Raw genomic sequence first — 23,520 nt, 5'->3', positions numbered from 1 at the left:
GAGATCTCCACATCAGCACCAAGACCCTAATAGCGGCTGCATGGTCAGATAACCACAGACAGACTGATAGTGGTATCAGCTTCTCTCAGATGCCGTGCCAGAGATAACACTGCAGGTCATTACTGGACTCATAAAGCTCATGTCATTTTAGTGCTGTTCCCTGTGTAAGGGTCTTACACTGTCTTTCACTAGGAGGGTTTTCACACACAGATTAAGCCTAGTCCTGGATTTAAAAAGCAATTTTCAATGGTGAATGTGTGTTAGTCCAGGGCTAGATTTAGGCCGGGATTCGATGCAAGGCGCATTGTAGCATAGAGCACTACACAGCCAACAATACGCCTTTTAAAGGCATTTTCCCCAGGCGTTCGCGTTCATGGTAAACGCTACGCATCTCAGCTCAATCGTAAATTTAATCCCGGCCTTAATCTGTGTTGGGGAAACCAGCCCTAGGATTTACTTATGTCCTGTGTGAGATGACGAGGATAACCTGTCTTTCTTTCTTTCCCTCCCCTCATCCCTTCATCCCACTGAGTAGAAGTATGACACCCAAGCCGGTGACAAGGGGACCCAGTTGTCAGGAGGTCAGAAGCAGCGTATAGCCATCGCCAGAGCCATCCTCCGCAACCCCAAAGTCCTGCTGCTGGACGAGGCCACCTCCGCACTGGACACAGAGAGCGAGAGGGTGAGTGTGTGTGTGCTGTTAAACTATATATCTCTATTTGGATTCATGATACAGACTTTATAACTACTGTATGTTTTTTCTCTCTGTTCTCCCTGTCCCCCTCCCTCCCTCCCCCAGGTGGTGCAGGAGGCACTGGACGTGGCTCGGCAGGGCAGGACGTGTATCGTGGTGGCCCACCGCCTGTCCACCATCCAGAACGCTGACCTGATCGCTGTCTTCCAGAAGGGTGTGGTGGTGGAGCAGGGCACTCATCAACAACTACTGTCCCAGAGAGGAGTATACTACTCACTGGTTACCACCCAGCTGGGCCATGGCAGAAAATGAGGGAGGAGAGGAAGAGAGGAGGATGGAGAGAGGAAGAGAAAAGTGGAAGAGAGGAGGATGGAGAGCGGAAGAGAGGAAGAGAGGAGTATACAACTCACTGGTTACCACACAGCTGGGCCATGACAGTGAGGGAGGAGAGGATGGAGAGAGGAAGAGAGGAGTGGAAAAGGGAGGGAGAGGCTGAGGCTGCAGGGGGGTGCTGGGGCCGGGAGGGCTTGAGGATGCAGGGGGGTGCTGGGACCGGGAGGGCTTGAGGGTGCAGGAACCGGGAGGGCTTGAGGGTGCAGGGAGGTGCTGGGACCGGGAGGGCTTGAGGGTGCAGGGGGGTGCTGGGACCAGGATGGGCTGAGGGTGCAGGGAGGTGCTGGGACCGGGAGGGCTTGAGGGTGCAAGGGGGTGCTGGGACCAGGAGGGGCTGAGGATGCAGGGAGGTGCTAGGACCGGGAGGGGCGGAGGGTGCTGGGACTGGGAGGGGCTGAGGGTGCAGGGGACTATTTTGTGTATAAAGTGAAGAGGAGGTGGTGCAGTATTTCAGTTATTTATTCAAAAAGTATCACATCTGTACCATAGAGTGCCTGTGTTCCAAATGAATACATGGAACACACACATATACACACGTCTGCGCTTTACTGTAAACTGTGCATGGAACTAAGCCAATGAGACTCATCTGACACAGTATGTATCCTCAGCATTCAGATTATTACATTAATTTGTTCTAATTTTATTTTGGCTGAAAGGAAAACTCCACCCAAAAACTATATTTTGGCATTTGTTTCATTAGTCCAAGATATGTAACTTTCAAAATACAGAAATCATCCCTGTATGATGCATTTTGCGTCATATGATAAAAAACGCAGCATCATATGATGCAAAATGCATCATACAGGGATGATTTCTGTATTTTGAAAGTTACATATCTTGAAAACTTGAGTGCTGACAAGCAAAACATTTTGGGACTATGTCAACAATGGACTAATGAAACAAATAACAAAATAGTTTTGGGGTGGAGTTTTCCTTTAAAGGTCCAGTGCAGGCAAAAACTAGATTTTCCTGTGTTTTATATATATTTCCACACTAAGAGAGAATAAAGGTGATTCTGAAACTGTGAAAATGATGATAATGCACTTTTAGTGTAAGAGCTGTTTGAATAGACTGCCTGAAATTTCAGCCTGGTTTGGTGGGATGGAGTTTTGGCCTGCCTGGTGACATCACCAGGCATACATTGGTTAATAGACCAGTAAGAAAGAGTTCCAAACCTCTCTGCCAATAACAGCCAGTTTTCAGTTTTCCCCTCCCCACTCCCAGACAGCCCTAGCACAATTCTTGCTTGAGAAATTGCTCTTTGCTAAGAAGCTATTTTTATTTATTTAAAACAATCACAGTAAGGTACTTAATTGTTACCCAGAAATGATTTGATATTGAGCTAAAAACAGATGCATTGGAACTTTAATGTTGAGGAATACTTTTTTTAATACGTTTGATAATCTTGAGATGTGGCCTTCCAAACTGTCTCTGTGCTATGCTCATGCTACTGGAAGTGCCTGAGGTATTTAAATGGACCAAAGACTTCCTGACTGTTTTGTTTGACTTCCCTGTAGCTAAGATGGTGAGTGAGAGATACATACACACACCTGAGGGTTGGGGCTCAAGCACTAACAGTATATTGATACAAACCACGTTCCTGTTTCTACAATTGCACTGAATTAACAACCTCTGCTTGGGTATGTATGTATGCATTACTTTTTTTATGTAAACAGGTATCATTAATAAATGTTTTATTTGAATATTTGGGCTCATGACATGATTCATTCAGTTTAATCACACTAAAGAAGTTTCATATTCAATTCAACATTTTCCAAGTTTACATTGTCAGTAAGTCAATACTATAATTCTCCTACTGTAAAGTGGGCTACATAATTTTCACTACTTGATTGAATCAAGTGCAGTGCTCTTCTTTGATCACATTTCTATCATTTACAAAAAAAACATGCTGAAAATCTCTACAGGTCTCAAGAATATCTGAAGGTATTAACACAATGGCCGTGTTCGAGAGCATCAAAACCGTGATGTATCATGGGTAAATTGTGACTGCACTGTTGGCTGCAATGTCGAACAGGCCCAATGTTATTACATTCAGTGTCATTGAATGTGAAATAAGTAAATATTCAATGAAAAGCCATATCAGAGTAGTTGAAAATTTCAGTCAGTATGATGTTGATAAAGCTTCAGATTAATGGAGAGAAACATAGTCAGATTAATGGAGCGAAAACTAGTCAAGTGAATCAATCAAATAACAAAGCCTAGATGCCAATCTGTTTCTGCTTTAGCCAAGTTTGTCTTGCTACAAATAAAACAGACTATTCCATGACTACCACAGTAGTCACTGCAGATTTAAACATAAACATACAGGTATACAGGAATGCTCATTATTACAGACATCTACATAGAATGGCATATTGCATAGGGTGGTGGCATATGGATCTGGCATAGGAGTGGTAGTAACTCAGCCGCTTTGGAAGTCTAAGAAGTCAATCAATCAAAACCACTAACCAGATCTCTGGGAACAGACTAAAATAAGGACACAGCAAAAAGGCACTTTTGAATTTACTTGGGTTTCTTTCTGCCTCACCCAAACTTTTAACACCATTTCATTGATGGGACACTCATCCAAATGCATAATCCTCTAGTGATGTGCAAAACATAAAAACTATCATTTTTCTTGCCCCGGAAACTGGAAAACAATTTTGATTTGAGTAGGGCCCTTATATAAAATACCCATGAGGCCATACAGTAGTCAAAGATAACATGACCTGTTTCTCTCAGTTTTTCCACTTCCCATTTCACAGCTACAGTTACGTTCTAAAGACTCATTTCAACCAATCAAGAACATCAATGCCTCAGTCACTCTTCTGGAAAAGCCAACCAATATAGAAAAATAATACTGTTCATGAATCCCTAATGACCAGTGACACGTGACGTGGTCACTGCAGGCTGGAAGTGTTATGGTGAGGGTGAGTTAGCTTAGCGGGGTACAGTGCATGGCTTAACACTAAATGTTTCTCACAACATAAAAACAACAGACTAAATCTAAACAGAATCATGGTAGGAAGTTCAATCTATACATTTTGAAAACAGGGATTCCTAATCTAGATGCTACAATAAAATCACAGAGAATTACATTCATTAAAGTGTCAATTAAACTAATTTGTTGAACTGCATTTAAACAAATAATTTTATTTTATTCTTATTTATAAAATCAAAGTGCCTTTGCATTGATCTGTGCAAAACTAAACTATTATTGGCTACCATCTAGAAACTGTATATGTGTGTGTGTTACAGCTGAGCTGTGGTAGCGAGATGTAGCATCTCATGTAAGGAAGTAACCAGGTTCTGGAACAGTGTCTCTGCATCCGTCTCCGGACTGGACTTCCACGCTGAACAGGAAGCCACGATCCTGAATCAGGAAGTACAAGTCAGATACCGGACACTTGTAGAGGTTAAACAAATCTGGTCCTCATAGAGGGGACAGAACAACACAGCTGCACTTTCCAACTACTACTATTGAACTTCACCCTTGACCCCACTAACAAGATGACACGGCTAATAGGTGGAATAGCAACTGTTATCTGGTCAAGCATGCATTGTCCAGAGTCCAGGACCTAAAGCACTAACATCTATCTAGTGGTTTCTACTCACAGAGGGATATCTAAACACCATTACTCTCCCTACAGTATTATGTCATCAGAGAAACGGGGAAGGGGAGGAGGGTCCCAAATCATCATTTCACATCCTCTAGTCTAGCTATTCTGTAGTTTATTTTAGTAATGCACTCATGTGTTAGGAGGTTGGAGCTACAGTGGCTTGTGAAAGTATTCACCCCCCTTGGCATTTTTCCTATTTTGTTGCCTTACAACCTGGAATTAAAATTGATTTTTGGGGGGTTTGTATCATTTGATTTACACAACATGCCTACCACTTTGAAGATGCAAAATATTTTTTATTGTGATACAAACAAGAAATAAGACACACAAAAAAAAAAACTTGACCATGCATAACTATTCACCCCCCCAAAGTCAATACTTTGTAGAGCCACCTTTTGCAGCAATTAGAGTTGCAAGTCTCTTGGGGTATGTCTCTATAAGCTTGGCACATCTACCCACTGGGATTTTTTATTTTTTTATTTAACCTTTATTTAACCAGGTAAGCCAGTTGAGAACAAGTTCTCATTTACAACTGCGTCCTGGCCAAGATAAAGCAAAGCAGTGCGATAAAAACAACAACACAGAGTTACATATGGGGTAAACAAAACATAAAGTCAAAAATACAACAGAAAATATATATACAGTGTGTGCGAATGTAGTAAATTATGGAGGTAAGGCAATAAATAGGCCATAGTGCAAAATAGTTACAATTTCGTATTAACACTGGAATGATAGATGTGCAAAAGATGATGTGCAAATAGAGATACTGGGGTGCAAATTAGCAAAATATGGGGATGAGGTAGTTGGATGGGCTAATTACAGATGGGCTTTATAGATGACCTGGAGCCAGTGGGTTTGGCGACGAATATGCAGTGAGGGCCAGCCAACAAGAGCGTACAGGTCACAATGGTGGGTTGTATATGGGGCTTTGGTGACAAAATGGATGGCACTGTGATAGACTACATCCAATTTGCTGACTAGAGTGTTGGGAGGCTATTTTGTAAATGACATTGCCGAAGTCAAGGATCGGTAGGATAGTCCGTTTTACGAGGGCATGTTTGGCAGCATGAGTGAAGGAGGCTTTGTTGCGAAATAGGAAGCCGATTCTAGATCTAACTTTTGATTGGAGATGCTTAATGTGAGTCTGGAAGGAGAGTTTACAGTCTAACCAGACACCTAGGTATTTGTAGTTGTCCAGATACTCTAGGTCAGACCCGCCGAGAGTAGTGATTCTAGTCGGGTGGGCGGGTGCAAGCAGCGTTCGGTTGAAGAGCATGCATTTAGTTTTACTAGTGTTTAAGAGCAGTTGGAGGCTACGGAAGGAGTGTTGTATGGCATTGAAGCTCGTTTGGAGGTTTGTTAACACAGTGTCCAATAAAGGGCCAGATGTATACAAAATGGTGTCGTCCGCATAGAGGTGGATCCGAGCGTCACCAGCAGCAAGAGCAACATCATTGATATACACAGAGAAACTATCTGAGAAGTAGTTGGTGAACCAGGCGAGGCAGTCATTTGAGAAACCAAGGCTATTTAGTCTGCCAGTAAGAATGCGGTGGTTGACAGTCGAAAGCCTTGGCCAGGTCGATGAAGACGACTGCGCAGTACTGTCTTTTATCGATCGCGGTTATAATATCGTTTAGGACCTTGAGCGTGGCTGAGGTGCACCCATGACCAGCTCGGAAACCGGATTGCATAGCGGAGAAGGTACGGTGGGATTCGAAATGGTCGGTGATCTGTTTGTTAACTTGGCTTTCAAAAACTTTAGAAAGGCAGGGCAGGATGGCTATAGGTCTGTAACAGTTTGGATCTAGAGTGTCACCCCCTTTGAAGAGGGGGATGACCGCGGCAGCTTTCCAATCTCTGGGGATCTCAGACGTTACGAAAGAGAGGTTGAACAGGCTGGTAATAGGGGTTGCAACCCCACCCCCTGGGGCCTTTCAGAACAGGTGTATATATACTGAGATCATGTGACAGATCATGTGACACTTAGATTGCACACAGGTGGACTTTATTTAACTAATTATGTGACTTCTGAAGGTAATTGGTTGCACCAAATCTTATTTAGGGGCTTCATAGCAAAGGGGGTAAATACATATGCACGCACCAATTTTCTGTTATTTATTTTTTATAATTTTTGAAAAATGTTATTTTTTTCATTTCACTTCACCAATTTGGACTATTTTGTGTATATCCATTACATGAAATCCAAATAAAAATCCATTTAAATTACAGGTTGTAATGCAACAAAATAGGAAAAACGCCAAGGGGGATGAATACTTTTGCAAGGCACTGTAGGTGATAATGTGTGTGTGTGTGTGTGTGTGTGTTTACTGGTCAAATTGTGGTTGCGGTTGCATGGGGTTTGTGTGTGTGTGTTTACTGGTCAAACTGTGGATGCTGTTGCGTGGGGTCAGTGTGTGTGTGTGTGTGTGTGTGTGTACGTGCGTGTGTAATAGCCCACCTGTCGTCTCCGATGCGGTAGAAGAACCCGTAGCCATGGTGCACCATGGGAGCGACCGCTCCCAGGACTGTGGTGTAGCCAACCAGACTGGTGGACAGGACAAAGTTACCGCCCCCGCCACTGGAGAGAGAACACACACAAATTACACATACCATAAACACACACACACACAAACAAACAAACAATCACACATACAGTGGGGAGAACAAGTATTTGATACACTGCCGATTTTGCAGGTTTTCCTACTTACAAAGCATGTAGAGGTCTGTAATTTTTATCATAGGTACACTTCAACTGTGAGAGACGGAATCTAAAACAAAAATCCAGAAAATCACATTGTATGATTTTTAAGTAATTAATTTGAATTTTTTTGCATGACATAAGTATTTGATACATCAGAAAAGCAGAACTTAATATTTGGTACAGAAACCTTTGTTTGCAATTACAGAGATCATACATTTCCTGTAGGTCTTGACCAGGTTTGCACACACTGCAGCTGGGATTTTGGCCCACTCCTCCATACAGACCTTCTCCAGATCCTTCAGGTTTTGTGGCTGTCGCTGGGCAATACGGACTTTCAGCTTCCTCCAAAGATTTTATTGGGTTCAGGTCTGGAGACTGGCTAGGCCACTCCAGGACCTTGAGATGCTTCTTACGGAGCCACTCCTTAGTTGCCCTGGCTGTGTGTTTCGGGTCGTTGTCATGCTGGAAGACCCAGCCACGACCCATCTTCAATGCTCCCCTCAATACGGTGCAGTCGTACTGTCCCCTTTGCAGAAAAGCATCTGCAAAGAATGATGTTTCCACCACCATGCTTCACGGTTGGGATGGTGTTCTTGGGGTTGTACTCATCCTTCTTCTTCCTCCAAATACGGCGAGTGGAGTTTAGACCAAAAAGCTATATTTTTGTCTCATCAGACCACATGACCTTCTCCCATTCCTCCTCTGGATCATCCAGATGGTCATTGGCAAACTTCAGATGGGCCTGGACATGCGCTGGCTTGAGCAGGGGGACCTTGCGTGCGCTGCAGGATTTTAATCCATGACGGCGTAGTGTGTTACTAATGGTTTTCTTTGAGACTGTGGTCCCAGCTCTCTTCAGGTCATTGACCATGTCCTGCCGTGTAGTTCTGGGCTGATCCCTCACGATCATTGATGCCCCACGAGGTGAGATCTTGCGGCCCCAGACCGAGGGTGATTGACCGTCATCTTGAACTTCTTCCATTTTCTAATAATTGCGCCAACAGTTGTTGCCTTCTCACCAAGCTGCTTGCCTATTGTCCTGTAGCCCATCTCAGCCTTGTGCAGGTCTACAATTTTATCCCTGATGTCCTTACACAGCTCTCTGGTCTTGGCCATTGTGGAGAGGTTGGAGTCTGTTTGATTGAGTGTGTGGACAGGTGTCTTTTATACTAGTAATGAGTTCAAACAGGTGCAGTTAATACAGGTAATGAGTGGAGAACAGGAGGGCTTCTTAAAGAAAAACTAACAGGTCTGTGAGAGCCGGAATTCTTACTGGTTGGTAGGTGATCAAATACTTATGTCATGCAATAAAATGCAAATTAATTACTTAAAAATCATACAATGTGATTTTCTGGATTTTTGTTTTAGATTCCGTCTCTCAAAGTTGAAGTGTACCTATGATAAAAATTACAGACATCTACATGCTTTGTAAGTAGGAACACCTGCAAAATTGGCAGTGTATCAAATACTTGTTCTCCCCACTGTACCTCTTTGAATACAGTGGATCAGTGAAAAGGTCTGGCATAGGAAGTCCCTCCTCCTTGGCGATCAGGTACAGGCCCAGGAGATGTCTGTCAAAACCTTTTCCGTTCTGTGCCTCGGCCATCAGTTTGTTGTGCTTGTTGAAGGCCAGCAGCAGGGCTTTCCTCTTAGCCTCAGCCTGGGAGACACACAGAAAGTCAGAGTGTAAGTAGCCTGGTCGCCAGATTTACATGTATGGCATGACAATGAATGAAGAACTAACTGTCTGGTTTATTGGACACACACAAACTCTCACACTTACGCTGGCTACAGGGTTGAGCATGATGCGGCACCAGTTCTGTGCTTCCAGGGTACAGGGCCTCATGGTCTCAGTCCTGCCGTGGTAGAACCTTCTGGTCATCGCTGTCTCATAGCAACTACCTGACCTGGGACGGGGGATTATCATCAATCATCAGTTATGGAGAGACTATTGGGGGGGAAGGATGGATGAATGGATGGGTGGATGTTGAGTGTGTGGTAGATGGATGGATGATGGGTGGTGTTACCTCCCATGCTGTCTGTAATAAGCCAGTTGAAGGGCCAGTTGTATGAAGGTGTCTGGGTGGAGCTTCCTCTGTTTGATAGCTGCTTTCCCAAACGAGGTGAAGGCATAACACACCACCTGCAAGTCCTGGGTCTGGAGACACACACACAGGTCTGTCAAACCAGGTATCACACACAGATTAGAGTTGTGTGTGTGAGGTGGGGAGTGTAAGGACCTCTGAGGGTGTGTGTTAGACAGCTGCGGCCCAGACAGAGAATTCACGGTCTGCATTTCTCATGCTGCTGGGGTCAGACAAACAACTTTGGAATGATTTTTTTTGGGGGGTCCCACAGATTATTTAGAATGGTTGTCTTTCTGTTTTTTAAAAGCTCCTCTTTGTCAGACTATTCACTAACCTGTTTCTTAGGCAATGTTTTGCACATTTTGATCTTGCCTAGGGTGGCAGAATTGCCTAGGGTGGCAGAATTGCATAACATACACCTAAAATAACATTGGGGACTGTAGGCGTGTTCGGGACCAGTTCTTGAGGGAGCGGATGGGAGTCGGACAAGAAGACAGTCCTGCACAGACTTCTGTTTGTGCGCGATCAACACAACCTAATCTGACCACTAGGGGGAAGCAGAGAAATGAATGGAAGATGTGTGTGTGTGTGTTTGTGGACTCACAGTCTCAAAGTACTGTTGCTTGGCATGTGCAATGTCACTCCTGACTCTGTCATCCACAGTAAAGACCAACTCTTCAGGAAGAGGCATAGGCCGCACTGTCTCAGAGCCCTACACAGACACACACAATAAAAATGACACTGTTGCTTACTCACAGTGAAATTAACCTGTTTATTACCTGATACAGTGTAACTGTTTGCCAACGGGAATAGAGAGCCACTTTATCCTATTGTTCTCAGGTGTGGGCTACGGCGTAAAATCTTCTAAATAGAACCAGAGTGGAATTTTATGCTGAGCCGAGCACGCAGATCCGGCATGCTTATGCCCAGGTTTCACTGAAATGAATAGGAGCGTCTCAAACTCAGCAATAGTTATGCGTCCGGTTTAGCAGGCCAGTAAGGCACTTAGAATTAAGGACAAACAAGATATACAGTCACTAAAAATAAGTTCAATAGAAACTGTATTTACCTTCCACTTGCCGTCTGTAGCTTTGAGCTGCTGATCCACATAGTAACCCTGAGTTACCAGAACCATGGCATCATACGGGGCATGCTGCAACACACACACAAAGCAGCAATTACCATAGATAGGAGCACACTCACAACAAAACATCATTACACTACAGCCAACAGAGGAGTATTGTTATCTCAAACCATCGCTCTTTCTCTCTCTACAAACAGTAACTCACGTCACAGTTGGATCCGAAGGTTCCGTCGGCGAAGGAGATGGAGTTGTAGGATTTGTCTCCCCAGCGGATGGTGGGGTCTCCTATCAGCGCTTCCCGGGTCAACTGGGGGTAAAGGCCAAAGGTCAGATTATACCATACTTAGGATGGTATGGTTGCTTGTGGTGTATGTGTGTGTACGTACCGGTGTGTAGTTCTCTGCAGTAGCGTAGGGTTTAGCATCGTCCAGTGAGACCACAAACAGACTGCTCTGGATGGTCTCTAAGAGGGTCTTATTGGCTGGATCTATACCTATCAGATACTCCCTGGCCTACAGAGAGACAGAGACAGACAGAGAGACACAGAGACGTTTAGGGCATGGTGATGTCCGTTCTATACATCCAACTTCAAACACACCTTAGCCCAGCGTGTCCTCTCCTCTGAGGTGAGAGCGGCGACTCCATCTCCTGCTGGCTCCCCCTCACAACACTGCTTCACATAGGTCAGCTGCCTACACACGCCACAAACACACATACACAAATACTGATACATACACGCAAAGGCATATAAATACATGCAAATATATGCAGATGCACATAAATATACCTAAATATCCACCGGCCAGCATACCTGAGCAGCTCTGGAGGGGTAAGAATGTGTCCGTCACACACTGCATCAAATGAGAAGAAACGGCCCTTACACATCACCACCACATGGGAGGGGCATGGACCCTCGCTCTCTACAACACACAGAAAAAACACATCTATACATACACAAAATGTATAAATCCACACACACACACACATACAGTTGAAGTTGGAAGTTTACATACACCTTAGCCAAATACAAAACACATCAATAAATATACACACAAAATGAAATCAGTACACACACACAAAGGCCTATATAAATAACAGAAAGTACTACACACAAAAAAAAATACACGCATTACTAACATCATATTGCATAGGGGTGTGTGTGGAAGGGGGGGGGGGGGGGGGGGGGGGTCACCTACCTGTCTTAAAGTAGTTGATGATGGTATCCTTGGTGACTCCAGGAACTTTGCATGTACAGAACAGCATTCTGAACTGGTCCATATCCAACACCACATTACCGTTCTTATGAGGGTCCAGCCTCTCCCTGTCGGAGATAACACAGTCAGAGAGTGTGTACTGAACGTACGTAGGTGTGTGTGTGTTTCAAGTTCTTTTAGTCGTATGCACGGGATACACATGGTTTACACCAGGGGTATTCAACAAAATTTAAAAAAGGTCCAGTTAGAGAAAATGTTTTGAAGCAAAGGTCCAGAAGATCATAATGTCTAACAATTTAGTGGTATATATATTTAAGTAGCCTAGTAGTTCTGAATGTAATCAATAACTGACCGTCTAATCAAATTAATTCAGTACAATTCAAAAACTTGTTGACAATATTTATTATCACGAAACATAGAACTGAACATTAGGGTTGTCCTCGACTAAAGAAATTCTTAGTCGACTAACATTTATATGAGTTTGTCGACTAATCGATTAGTTGATTTAATCGACAGAGCTGTGCAAGACTAGAAAAGCGCAATATAAATGTAGTTAATTAACCATCTGTAAAACTGAGTTTCTCCGAAATTAATCCTGCAAAAGCACCACTTTAAATCTCGTGTTCACCAGAAATGTTCTCATAAGTTACTTGGAAATGAGTAATTAAGCATGAATAAGCATAAAAAATGACTTATCGACTAAAGAAATCTTAGTCGACTAAGACCAAAACGACCGATTAGTCGACTAATCGACTAAGAGGGGCAGCCCTACTGAACATATATGTATGACTGTAGATATGTACAATGTGCTCTCATTAATTAACTAAATAAAACTAGGGCTGCATGTCAAAATAAGAGAAAATAAATAAAATGTGAAAATTGTGCATTTTCAAAAAAAGTGCTTAACTTCAGAAAAATAATATAAAGGGAGGAAAAGTTTTAATTTCCCCTTTTCTGTTTCACATCTTGACTCAACAGTCTCAACCAATTTTACAAATAATAAATCTCAACAGATCTTAACAATTGAACAGTTTTAGAGTATCACTTTCTTCCCCTCATATCCCACTCCACCATGTTTTTGCTCAGTGAGAGAATTGAGCTTTAGCCTGTCTTGCCAGAATTTTAAACCTGGGCTTGAATGGAGTCAGGGCCATTCTCATACACATGTGAAGGTGCTCATTGGTGAGCCTGGAACGATATTTAGTTTTAATTATGTTCATTGTGGAGAAAGCTGCCTCGCAGTTGTATGTGGAGCCAAACATGGTCAAGATGTATAGGGCTACTTTCCTCAGACCCGGGAAAGCAGTCTCAGGGACCATTTGGAACCAGAAAGTGGAAGGGTCAGTTCTTACAAACTGCTCTTTCAGGGCCACATCTGCTTGGAGATCAACCAATTGCATCTGGAGAGACCCAGCATTTACCCATTTAAAGTGCTGTGTGACTTCCTTTGAGAACCCCCTGACATCTGTGATCAGAAATGGGTTCTGAATGAACATGGTGAGCTGCTCTCCAAAGCTGAAGCTGTCAAAACGGTTGCTGAAGTTTACAATCAGCTTATCAATAAAATCAACAAAAGAAGACAAATCTCTCTGTCCCTGAACCTGTTCCTGCACTGCTGGGAAGTGTACACAGTCTCCCTGCAGGTCTTCCTTGAACACTTCAAGTTTCCTCTGAAAGGAGCGAACAGCTGTCATCAGTTCACAAATTGAATTGTCCTTGCCCTGTAGCCTCAAATTCAGTTCATTCAGATGTGACGTGATGTCAACCAAAAAGGCCACATTATCCATCCATTTCTCATTTTCTAAAAAGAGAGAAAACTGTGTTGCCTTCTGACTGCTTAGCTCTGCCAAAAAAGATGCTAATTCCCTCCTGATGGACCAAAAGCGCTCTAGCACCCTGCCTTTGCTGAGCCATCTCACATTGTTGTGCAGCAAAAGATCATCAGCATTGGCATCAACTTCTCTGAGGAATTCCCTAAGCATGCGATGCTGGTAGGAAGAGGATGCCCTGAGAAAATTTATCATTTTCATCATTGTATTCATCACCTCAGCATGCTCATCTGACAGGGAGGCACAGAGGACAGATTGATGAATGATGCAATGGTAAGATAAAAGCTCAGGATTGTCCCCTTTCAGTCTTGCTACAGCTCCTTTTTCTTTCCCTATCATAGAAGGGGCTCCATCTGTGGTTATTGAAACCACTTGTTTTGGCTCTATTCCTCTTTTTGTTAACATCTCCTTAATGGCCAGGTAGATATCCTCTCCTCTTGTACTGGTCTGAAGGGGAGTGACACCTAACATGTCTTCACAGAATGTTTTCTGGGCTGTGTTGAAAAACCTGGCAAACACTAACAGCTGAGCATTGTCACATATGTCAGTGGACTCATCCACAGCTAAGCCTACACATGGTGCCTTATGCATGGCTTCATCTAGCTGGGTTAGCACATCCTGAGTTAATATTTCACTTTTCTTTGTGGCAGATGATGCTGACATGGGAATTTGCTTTATTTTATCACAAAGCTCATTTTTTTGTTTTCCCTCAAGTAGTGTTTCAGCTACTGCACTCATGCATTCTTTGACAACCCCTCCATCTGTAAATGGCTTTTTGTGTTTACCCAAAATCCAAGAAACTCTGAGGGAACACTCAAGAGCACGTTGTTGGGCAGTGAATGTGTTGCTCAGGATCCTGGTGGAGTCTGTCCATTCTGGATTAAATGCTCTGTTTTCATTGTCCACTTTTCTTTTTTTGGAGAGTGCCATTTGTTCCTTATTTTCTCTAACTGTTACCCTTTTTCTGCCTCACTCGTCTGTTTCGCTCCCTTTCTCCGTCTCACTCATATTTTCGTCAACTTTCTCCGTCTCACTCGTATTTTCCTCAGCTTTCTCCGGCACACTCGTCTGTATCTCTCCCTTTCTCCGTCTCATTCGTCTGTTTCTCACTCGTCTGTTTCGTTCCCTTTCTCCGTCTCATTCGTCTGTTTTCGCTCCCTTTGTTTTCTACATATATCGCTATCTTTTTAATCCGACTTTCTTTTCCTTGGTAACTTGCCTCTAAAACTCTCATCTGTCTGCACTGTAGAGTCCCAATGTTTACCGCCAGGAATGCAAAGACTTCATTGGCTGAGTGGTATCACGTGGGATCGCTTAACTCACATGCAATTGGTCGGTGAGTTTCCTCATTCACAAAACGAGTACCGTAAAGACTACAAAAGCTGTGCATATTAAAATAGAAGCGCCCCGTCAGGTTTTAATTCATAATCTTTTGTTTTGGTCCGGGCCCGTATGGGACGGCTTCTGGGTCCGGATCCGGACCGCGGTCCGCCTGTTAGTGACCTATGGTTTACACCGTCCAACTAAATGCTTACTTGCAGGTTCCTTCTCGACAATGCAACAACAATAAGAAATAAAAGATAAGAATACATACGTAAAGTAAATGTCTCAGTAGAATAGAATAAACACTTTAAACAAGTATAATACAGGAAGGCACAATTCATAGTCCAATATTTACACGTGTTTTGGGGAAGGGGGGGATTGGGGGACAAAATGTTTACGTAAGAGTCTGGTAGCAGCAGTTGTGATGTGTGTGTAGCATGAATGTATATACACGGAGTGTACAAAACATTAGGAACACCATCCTAATATTGAGTTGCACCCCCCCTTTTGCCCAATTCATTGAGGCATGGACTCTACAAGGTGTTGAAAGCGTTCCACAGGGATGCTGGTCTATGTTGACTCCATTGCTTCCTTCCCACAGTTGTGTCAAGTTGGTTGGATGTCCTTTGGGTGGTGGACCATTCTTGATACACATGGGAAACTGTTGAGCGTGAGAAACCCTGCAGCGTTGCAGTTCTTGACACACTCAATGTATCATAGCTTTCACCTGGATTCACCTGGTCAGTCCATGTAATGGAAAGAGCAGGTGTTCCTAATGTTTTGTACACTCAATGTGTGCGTGTCTTACGTGCGGAGCAGGTCCCAGTATTGTAGAGTGTGCCACATGCTTATGCTATTCCTCTGTAGCTGTACTCCCTCTGTAGGGGGCCAGCAGTGCTCTAGGTAGGGTGCAGGACCTCCGAAGTTCACATTCAACTGGGAGGGGTAACGCAATTCCAGATAGGCTGCATCCAGCCACCACTCCTCCAACTGGGGGTCAACACACACACAATAAAGATGAAACACTGCAGGGGAACACCGTAATGACTAGTATTTAAAACACTCAAAGTTTCCCTTTTACAGTTGCTCAGGGTCGAGCATGGTGTGTGCCCAGTTCTCCCAGGTTCTAGCTGTGCAGTGTGTTGTGTATGTGTGTGTGTGTGTGTGTTTGTTGAGTGTGTGTACCCAGTTCCTGTGAGTCCTGCCTCTCTGCAGTAGTTTTTGGTGCAGGTCTTTGCCGATGCCCTCTCCAAACCTCTTCAATATGGCCGCAGTCACCTGGTACTCCTCCTCTGTAGCAAACGGCCGCACTGGAAATACACACACAGACATTTCAGTTAATCGACAAACACACATGGTTCAGGGTCCAGGCTAACGGTGCTTCTCGTTCACACATGCAGCTGGCATCTCACCTGCATCCAGGTACTTGGCGAGGCTCCCCTCTAGAGACGGTACAGGGAGAGGAGGCAGTCTATGCTGGTACTGAAATGTCCGCTCAGCGGGGGACTCTGACACCTGGTTGGCCATGTTGTCACCTACAGCACCAAAACACCTGGTTAGCCATGTTGGTACATACAGCACCAAAACACCTGGTTAGCCATGTTGGTACATACAGCACCAAAACACCTGGTTAGCCATGTTGGTACATACAGCACCAAAACACCTGGTTAGCCATGTTGTCACATACAGCACCAAAACACCTGGTTAGCCATGTTGTCACATACAGCACCAAAACACCTGGTTGGCCATGTTGTCACATACAGCACCAAAACACCTGGTTGGCCATGTTGTCACCTACAGCACCAAAACACCTGGTTGGCCATGTTGTCACATACAGCACCAAAACACCTGGTTAGCCATGTTGTCACATACAGCACCAAAACACCTGGTTAGCCATGTTGTCACCTACAGCACCAAAACACCTGGTTAGCCATGTTGGTACATACAGCACCAAAACACCTGGTTAGCCATGTTGTCACCTACAGCACCAAAACACCTGGTTGGCCATGTTGTCACCTTCAGCACCAAAACACCTGGTTGGCCATGTTGTCACCTACAGCACCAAAACACCTGGTTGGCCATGTTGTCACCTACAGCACCAAAACACCTGGTTAGCCATGTTGTCACCTACAGCACCAAAACACCTGGTTGGCCATGTTGTCACCTACAGCACCAAAACACCTGGTTGGCCATGTTGTCACCTACAGCACCAAAACACCTGGTTGGCCATGTTGTCACCTACAGCACCAAAACACCTGGTTGGCCATGTTGTCACCTACAGCACCAAAACACCTGGTTGGCCATGTTGTCACATACAGCACCAAAACACCTGGTTGGCCACGTTGTCACCTACAGCACCAAAACACCTGGTTGGCCATGTTGTCACATACAGCACCAAAACACCTGGTTGGCCATGTTGTCACATACAGCACCAAAACACCTGGTTGGCCATGTTGTCACCTACAGCACCAAAACACCTGGTTGGCCATGTTGTCACCTACAGCACCAAAACACCTGGTTGGCCATGTTGTCACATACAGCACCAAAACACCTGGTTGGCCACGTTGTCACCTACAGCACCAAAACACCTGGTTGGCCATGTTGTCACATACAGCACCAAAACACCTGGTTGGCCATGTTGTCACATACAGCACCAAAACACCTGGTTGGCCATGTTGTCACCTACAGCACTGTAAAAGGAATTTCCAGGTGAACAAAAGAGAAGAGCAGTCGCAGATAAAGTCAATTTAAAACCAATCCTGTTTATTACAAGTTGCAACAGGGAAACAGCATCCAGCATAGAAAGAGAACATGTCTAACTGGCCTCTTGGAGACTGTACCTTAATGTCTTAATCAGACAGCACCAAATGTTCTGTCAACAGCAGCCTGAGAGGCTTGTAGCAAGTCAAAACTAAAAGGCAACGACTTTGTCAGCTGCTACGGAATCACAGTGTTCACAGGATGTCATCAATACAATACAACAGTGAATAATCAGTGTGTCCTCCAGTCTGGCATCATGCACTATCAACAGATATGAGAATAATCCATATCATTCAGCATCAAGTCTATTGACCATCAACCCACACCTTGTATGTCACAAAACAGAAACTCCAATATGCTAACCATTGTGTTGATCACTCTAAACTCAATATTAACTTCAGTCATCTTAGATTTCCCCATTACAAGCACCAAAAGACCTGGTTAGCCATAGACCTACTGTCCCCAAGCCTGGTAGACTCTACAAATCCAAGTGTGGACTGGACAAGCCTCCACTATCGTCTAACTTTGAGATCAAAAAAAAAAAATCAAAACAGTTCCTTTACAAGTCAGAATGTTGAATAAACTTCATTTGAAGTTACTCTGTAGATTGTCCATGGGGTTGGTCCATCAGCAGGTCGAAATTAAAATGATTTAAAGTATTATTAAATTGACTTCAAAACTGGGGTCTGTGTGTGGTTATCACGATATGTTTGCTCATCAACCAAGGCAGGTGCACAAGACAGAAGGAAGTACATGCACCCGATGCATGCATACTACCTGAAGTCTTGCAGATGTTTACATGGATTTGCGCATGTGCCAGGTGATAGAAATTTCTCGCATTATACATTTCTACCGACAAAAATATCCCAATTTGTCTAGCGTATTTTGTTTTTATTGACATTTGGAAAGCACAAACAGATTTTGGACCAGGCTAACTGTTGGGGAGAGTGGGGTAAGTTGAGACGTTTTTCGAGGGAAATATAGTATTCTTTCTAACAAAGATATATTTCAGGATGTTGTGTATCCCTAGAAATAATCAGAATTAATGTAAACAGTTTTGAAAACATAGCTAGTCTCAAAAAAAGTGGTCTCTTGGCACAACATACACTGGGTATGGGGTAAGATGAGCTGCGGGACAGGGTAAGTTAAACTGCCTACAAATTTCTGTACTGAATGAAATATTACCACTACCTTTTTAAAACCATGTCTACCTTTATTTTCCAAACACAATCGCTTTAAAATATACATTTTAATCACTTTAAGCATCTTTTAAAGCTGCAATATGTAACTTTTTGAGCAACCTGACCAAATTCACATAGAAATGTGAGTTATAGATCTGTCATTCTCGTTGAACGCAAGTCTAAGACGCAGTAGATATGTTCTATGTGCGCTATTTCTATGCTTCCCGTTCTTAAGTTTAGTTTTTGCGTCTTTTACTTTCAGTTTTGTACACCAGCTTCAAACAGCTGAAAATACAATATTTTTGGTTATTGAAAATATTTCACAGTGGTTTAGATAATAATAAGCCATTTAGCAGACGCTTTTATCCAAAGCGACTTAGTCATCTGTGCATACATTTTTACGTATGGGTGGTCCCGGGGATCGAACCCACTACCCTGGCGTTACAAGCGCCATGCTCTACCAATTGAGCTACAGAGGACCAATGATGGCACATTGATTCTCTATACCCATCACACTCAACTCTGGACATCGAAGCCAGTTCCACTGCTTTTTCCATTGTTCCCCTCTAATCAGGGACTGATTTAGACCTGGGACATCAGGTGGGTGGTATTCATTATCAGGTAGAACAGAAAACCAGTAGGCTCCAGACCTCAAAGGGTAAGAGTTGAATAACACTGCTCTACACACTGAGTGTACAAAACATTAGGAACACCTTCCTAATATTGAGTTGCACCCCTTTTCGCCCTCAGAAGAGTCTCAATTCATTGGGGAATGGACTCTACAATGTGTCGAAAGCGTTACACAGGGATGCTGGCCCATGTTGACTCCAACGCTTTGTCAAGTTGGCTGGATGTGCTTTGGGTGGTGGACCATTCTTGATACACACGGGAAACTGTTGAGCATTAAAAACCCAGCAGCGTTGCAGTTCTTGACACACTCAAACCGGTGCGCCTGGCATCTACTATTATACCCCGTTCAAAGGCACTTAAATATTTTGTCTTGCCAAGTCACCCTCTGATTGGCACACATACACAATCCACATCTCAATTGTCTCAAGGCTTAAAATCCTTATATAACATGTATCCTCCCCTTCATCTACACTGATTGAAGTAGATTTAAAAAGGTGACATCAATAAGGGATCATAGCTTTCACCTGGTCAGTATATGTAATGGAAAGAGCAGGTGTTCCTAATGTTTTGTACACCCAGTGCAAAACATTAGCAACACCTGCTCTTTCCATGACAGACTGCTCTTACCTCATATTCCAGCAATAATGCCTCGCATTATGCCTGGGGAAAAAAAATCAATTTGCTCAACATGCCATTGGCTCAATTTACTCCAAGGCAAACATTTACTATATTAGCCCACATAACTACAAGGATGCACTTTCATGCTAGGTTTCGGACCTCATACTGAAGCTTATAGAGACTCCAACTGAGGTATGTATTTGTATTTATTAGGGATCTCCATTAGCCCTGGGGTCCAAACACATTAAGGCACTTACATCACACATAAAACTAAAGATAACAGTACATCATATAACATTATTACACCACCACATATCTACAATACAAAATGTATAATACCACCATACAACAATATTACAATGTACGTGTGTGTAGAGTGCGTGTGTGTGCGTATGCCTGTACCTGTGTGTGTCTCTTCACAGTCCCCGCTGTTCCATAAGGTGTATTTCCATCAGTTTTTTAAAATCTGATCATACTGCTTGCATCAGTTACCTGATGTGGAATAGAGTTCCATGTAGTCATGGCTCTATGTAGTACTGTGCGCCTCCCATAGTCTGTTCTGGACTTGGGGATTGTGACGAGACCTCTGGTGGCATGTCTTGTGGGGTATGCATGGGTGTCCGAGCTGTGTGCTAGTAGTTTAAACAGACAGCTCGGTGCATTCAGCTTGTCAACACTTCTTACAAAAACAAGTAGTGATGAAGTCAATCTCTCCTCCACTTTGAGCCATGAGAGATTGATATGCATGTTATTAATGTTAGCTCTCCGTGTACATTTAAGGGCCAGCCGTGCTGCCCTGTTCTGAGCCAATTGAAATTTTCCTAAGTCCCTCTTTGTGGTACCTGACCACATGACTGAACAGTAGTCCAGGTGCGACAAAACTAGGGCCTGTAGGATCTGCCTTGTTGATAGTGTTGTTAAGGCAGAGCAGCGCTTTATTATGGACAGACTTCTCCCCATCTTAGTTACTGTTGTATCAACATGTTTTGACCATGACAGTTTACAATCCAGGGTTACTCCAAGCTGTTTAGTCACCTGTGATCGATAATGTCAAAAGCCGCACTGAAGTCTAACAAAACAGCCCCCACAATATTTTTATCATACATTTCTCTCAGCCAATCATCAGTCATTTGTGCAAGTGCTTGTTGAATGTCCTTCCCTATTAGCATGCTGAAAGTCTGTTGTCAATTTGTTTACTGTAAAATAGCATTTTATCTTGTCAAACACAATTTTTTCCCAAAGTTTACTAAGGGTTGGTAACAGGCTGATTGGTCAGCTATTTGAGCCAGTAAATGGGGCTTTAGTATTCTTGGGTAGCGCAATGACTTTTGCTTCCCTCCAGGCTTGAGGGCACACACTTTCTAGTATGCTCAGATTTAACATATGGCAAATAGGAGTGGCAATAACGTCCGCTATTATCTTCAGTAATTGTCCATCCAAGTTGTCAGACCCCGGTGGCTTGTCATTGTTGATAGACAACAATAATTTGTTCACCTCATCATTTGGTCAACTATACTTGGATGTGTAGTGTCTACGTTTGTTGCTGGCATGTCATGCCTAAGTTTGCTAATATTGCCAATGAAAAAATAATTAAAGTAGTTGGCCATATCAGTGGGTTCATCTGATTCAATGAATGATGGAGTTGAGTTTACCTTTTTATAGAACAATCTTTAAATTATCTACTTTGGTTTAGATACAAGCATCATGAAACCTCCAACACAAATTCATGACTTGGTGAAAATCTGTTTTTTGGACTAACGTTAACTTCCTTACCACTTTTTCCATATTTGGTCAAATTATTAATTTTGTTTATGGTTTCCTAGAAACAAGGGTGGCTCAACCTACCCCTTTGGCTCAATTTACCCCAATCTCCCCTACTACAGTACAGTCATTATCTACAAAGATAGTTGTATAATTTGTAGCTGGGCAATTCCATTGTTACGGAATTACTCTTTAAAAATGTATGCCAAACAAAAACCATTGATTTCGAAGTTTAACAAACCATACAACCAAATCGCAGTATCAGAGTAATTCCAAAATAACATGGAATTGCCCAGCTAGCTAGACTCGCAGGCCAGATGCAACTTTTATTATTCGAGCTTTGCCGAGGTGGCGCAGCCTTGTACCAATCGCATTAATAAGCACTTGTATAGCACATTTGCTCAGCAATTGATTACCATATCAATTCTGGCTACATAACCATATGATCAAACATAGTTAGCTAGCAAGCCAGTTCTACTTACTGCAGAAGCAAGTGCACTAGCTAGCTATAAAATAGTTGTCCCCTGAGGCCGTTGCATTGTTTTCACCCAGCGCTCGAATGTAGGTCAGATTCAGTTTGCAGTCCGATCGAAGCAGCCTAATCCCACAAACATGACAAGCAAACTCACTTTAGTATTTTGCGAATTCCAATATGTGAAAAGTTGTCTTCAGTCGTCCATGCAAAATAAAAAATAATGTTGCGGATATTGTCTAGACTAGACTGCGGAGGAAGGCGCTTGCGGTAGTTGTGTGTTGTTGCCCCGCTCGTGGTGAATCCAGCGCTTCTCATCACCTTTCACCCAGTAATTGGTCATGGCTAGAAGGGATACAGCTTTTGTCAAATTAACGTCGTGTATTTATTTTGCCATTTTAGCTAAATCTGACCTTTTTCGTAATCGTAACCTAATTCTCTTAACCTGCTACGTTAATTATCCTAACCTGCTGTGTACATTCTCCTAACCTGCTACGAAAAGTCAAATCTGAAAAAACTGTATCCAATCTAGTCAAAACCCCAGCTAGCGGACTGCCAACACCCGGAAGAGAGGAGTGGTGACATTATCACACGTGACTTGGCTTTATTCATTATACCATGGATATCTATTGTGAGACTGCTAAAACACTCCTCTTCAAATAGTTGTTTGATCTTTACATGAGGCCAGATATGCATGCATTCTTGTACGGTTGTACTTTTAGATAGTTCATTATCAACATTAGATCCTGGTGCATTACGGTGTATATGAAACATATCATACAAACTGCTGTGATCAGTGATGATCATGGCACCATACAGATTACAGAAACAGCATAATTTTAAGGCAACTTTACACATTTAATGCGCAATGGGTTGTACCATAACAAGCACATAAAGGCTTCATAATTCATAAAGGTCACGTTAACTGACTGATATCATCTCATAGAACATAACATAAGATCTCCTAAGCCTTATTTTCTGTGTATATCCCAAAACCCCATTCTTTCCCTATTAGAAATGGCCAACGAAACAAAGACAGAAAATGCTAACTAATTTCTGTTTTTTAGGACTACAAGCTGGCTGGCTCTATATGCAACAGGATTTCCAGCGGAGTTGCTCATTGATTGTTTATCATTTTAAACTGGGAAAA

General features: G+C 43.1%; 2 protein-coding genes across 3 annotated transcripts in view; one reads left to right on the top strand and one right to left on the bottom strand.

Moving 5' to 3' along the window:
* LOC311127016 (ATP-dependent translocase ABCB1-like) overlaps positions 1-2,790 on the top strand; it is a 29,301-nt gene extending 26,511 nt beyond the window's left edge. For both annotated transcript variants that reach the window (XM_084158753.1, XM_084158752.1), the window contains exons 27-28: positions 536-682; positions 800-2,790. In XM_084158753.1, coding sequence (XP_084014879.1) covers positions 536-682; positions 800-1,006 — 354 coding nt within the window. In that variant the 3' untranslated portion in view covers positions 1,007-2,790. The remainder of the gene's footprint in view (positions 1-535; positions 683-799) is intronic.
* LOC311127017 (peroxisomal carnitine O-octanoyltransferase-like) lies at positions 2,767-22,915 on the bottom strand. Its single transcript, XM_084158754.1, has 16 exons — positions 22,528-22,915; positions 16,361-16,483; positions 16,134-16,258; positions 15,757-15,938; positions 11,779-11,903; positions 11,394-11,502; positions 11,181-11,274; positions 10,969-11,094; positions 10,788-10,889; positions 10,568-10,651; positions 10,103-10,210; positions 9,439-9,569; positions 9,195-9,318; positions 8,899-9,071; positions 7,169-7,288; positions 2,767-4,460 (listed from the first exon to the last, which is right to left on the bottom strand). The coding sequence occupies exons 2-16, from the start codon at positions 16,473-16,475 to the stop codon at positions 4,340-4,342; spliced, it is 1,839 nt and encodes a 612-aa protein (XP_084014880.1). The 5' UTR covers positions 16,476-16,483; positions 22,528-22,915; the 3' UTR covers positions 2,767-4,339.
* Positions 22,916-23,520: the final 605 nt, after the last annotated feature.

Source organism: Coregonus lavaretus (assembly GCF_964263955.1).
Source record: "Coregonus lavaretus genome assembly, chromosome: 3".
Taxonomy (NCBI): Eukaryota; Metazoa; Chordata; class Actinopteri; order Salmoniformes; family Salmonidae; genus Coregonus; species Coregonus lavaretus.
This window is presented reverse-complemented; position numbering and strand designations above follow the sequence as displayed.

Excerpts from the sequence above, each read along its gene's own strand:
- LOC311127017 (XM_084158754.1), bottom strand. The coding sequence starts at position 16,475 with ATGGCCAACCAGGTGTCAGAGTCCCCCGCTGAGCGGACATTTCAGTAC. Across the intron at positions 10,652-10,787 it reads CCTTCGGATCCAACTGTGAC|CATGCCCCGTATGATGCCAT; the intron begins GTGAGTTACTGT and ends TGTGTGTTGCAG. Across the intron at positions 9,072-9,194 it reads TGCTCAACCCTGTAGCCAGC|GCTGAGGCTAAGAGGAAAGC; the intron begins GTAAGTGTGAGA and ends TGTGTCTCCCAG.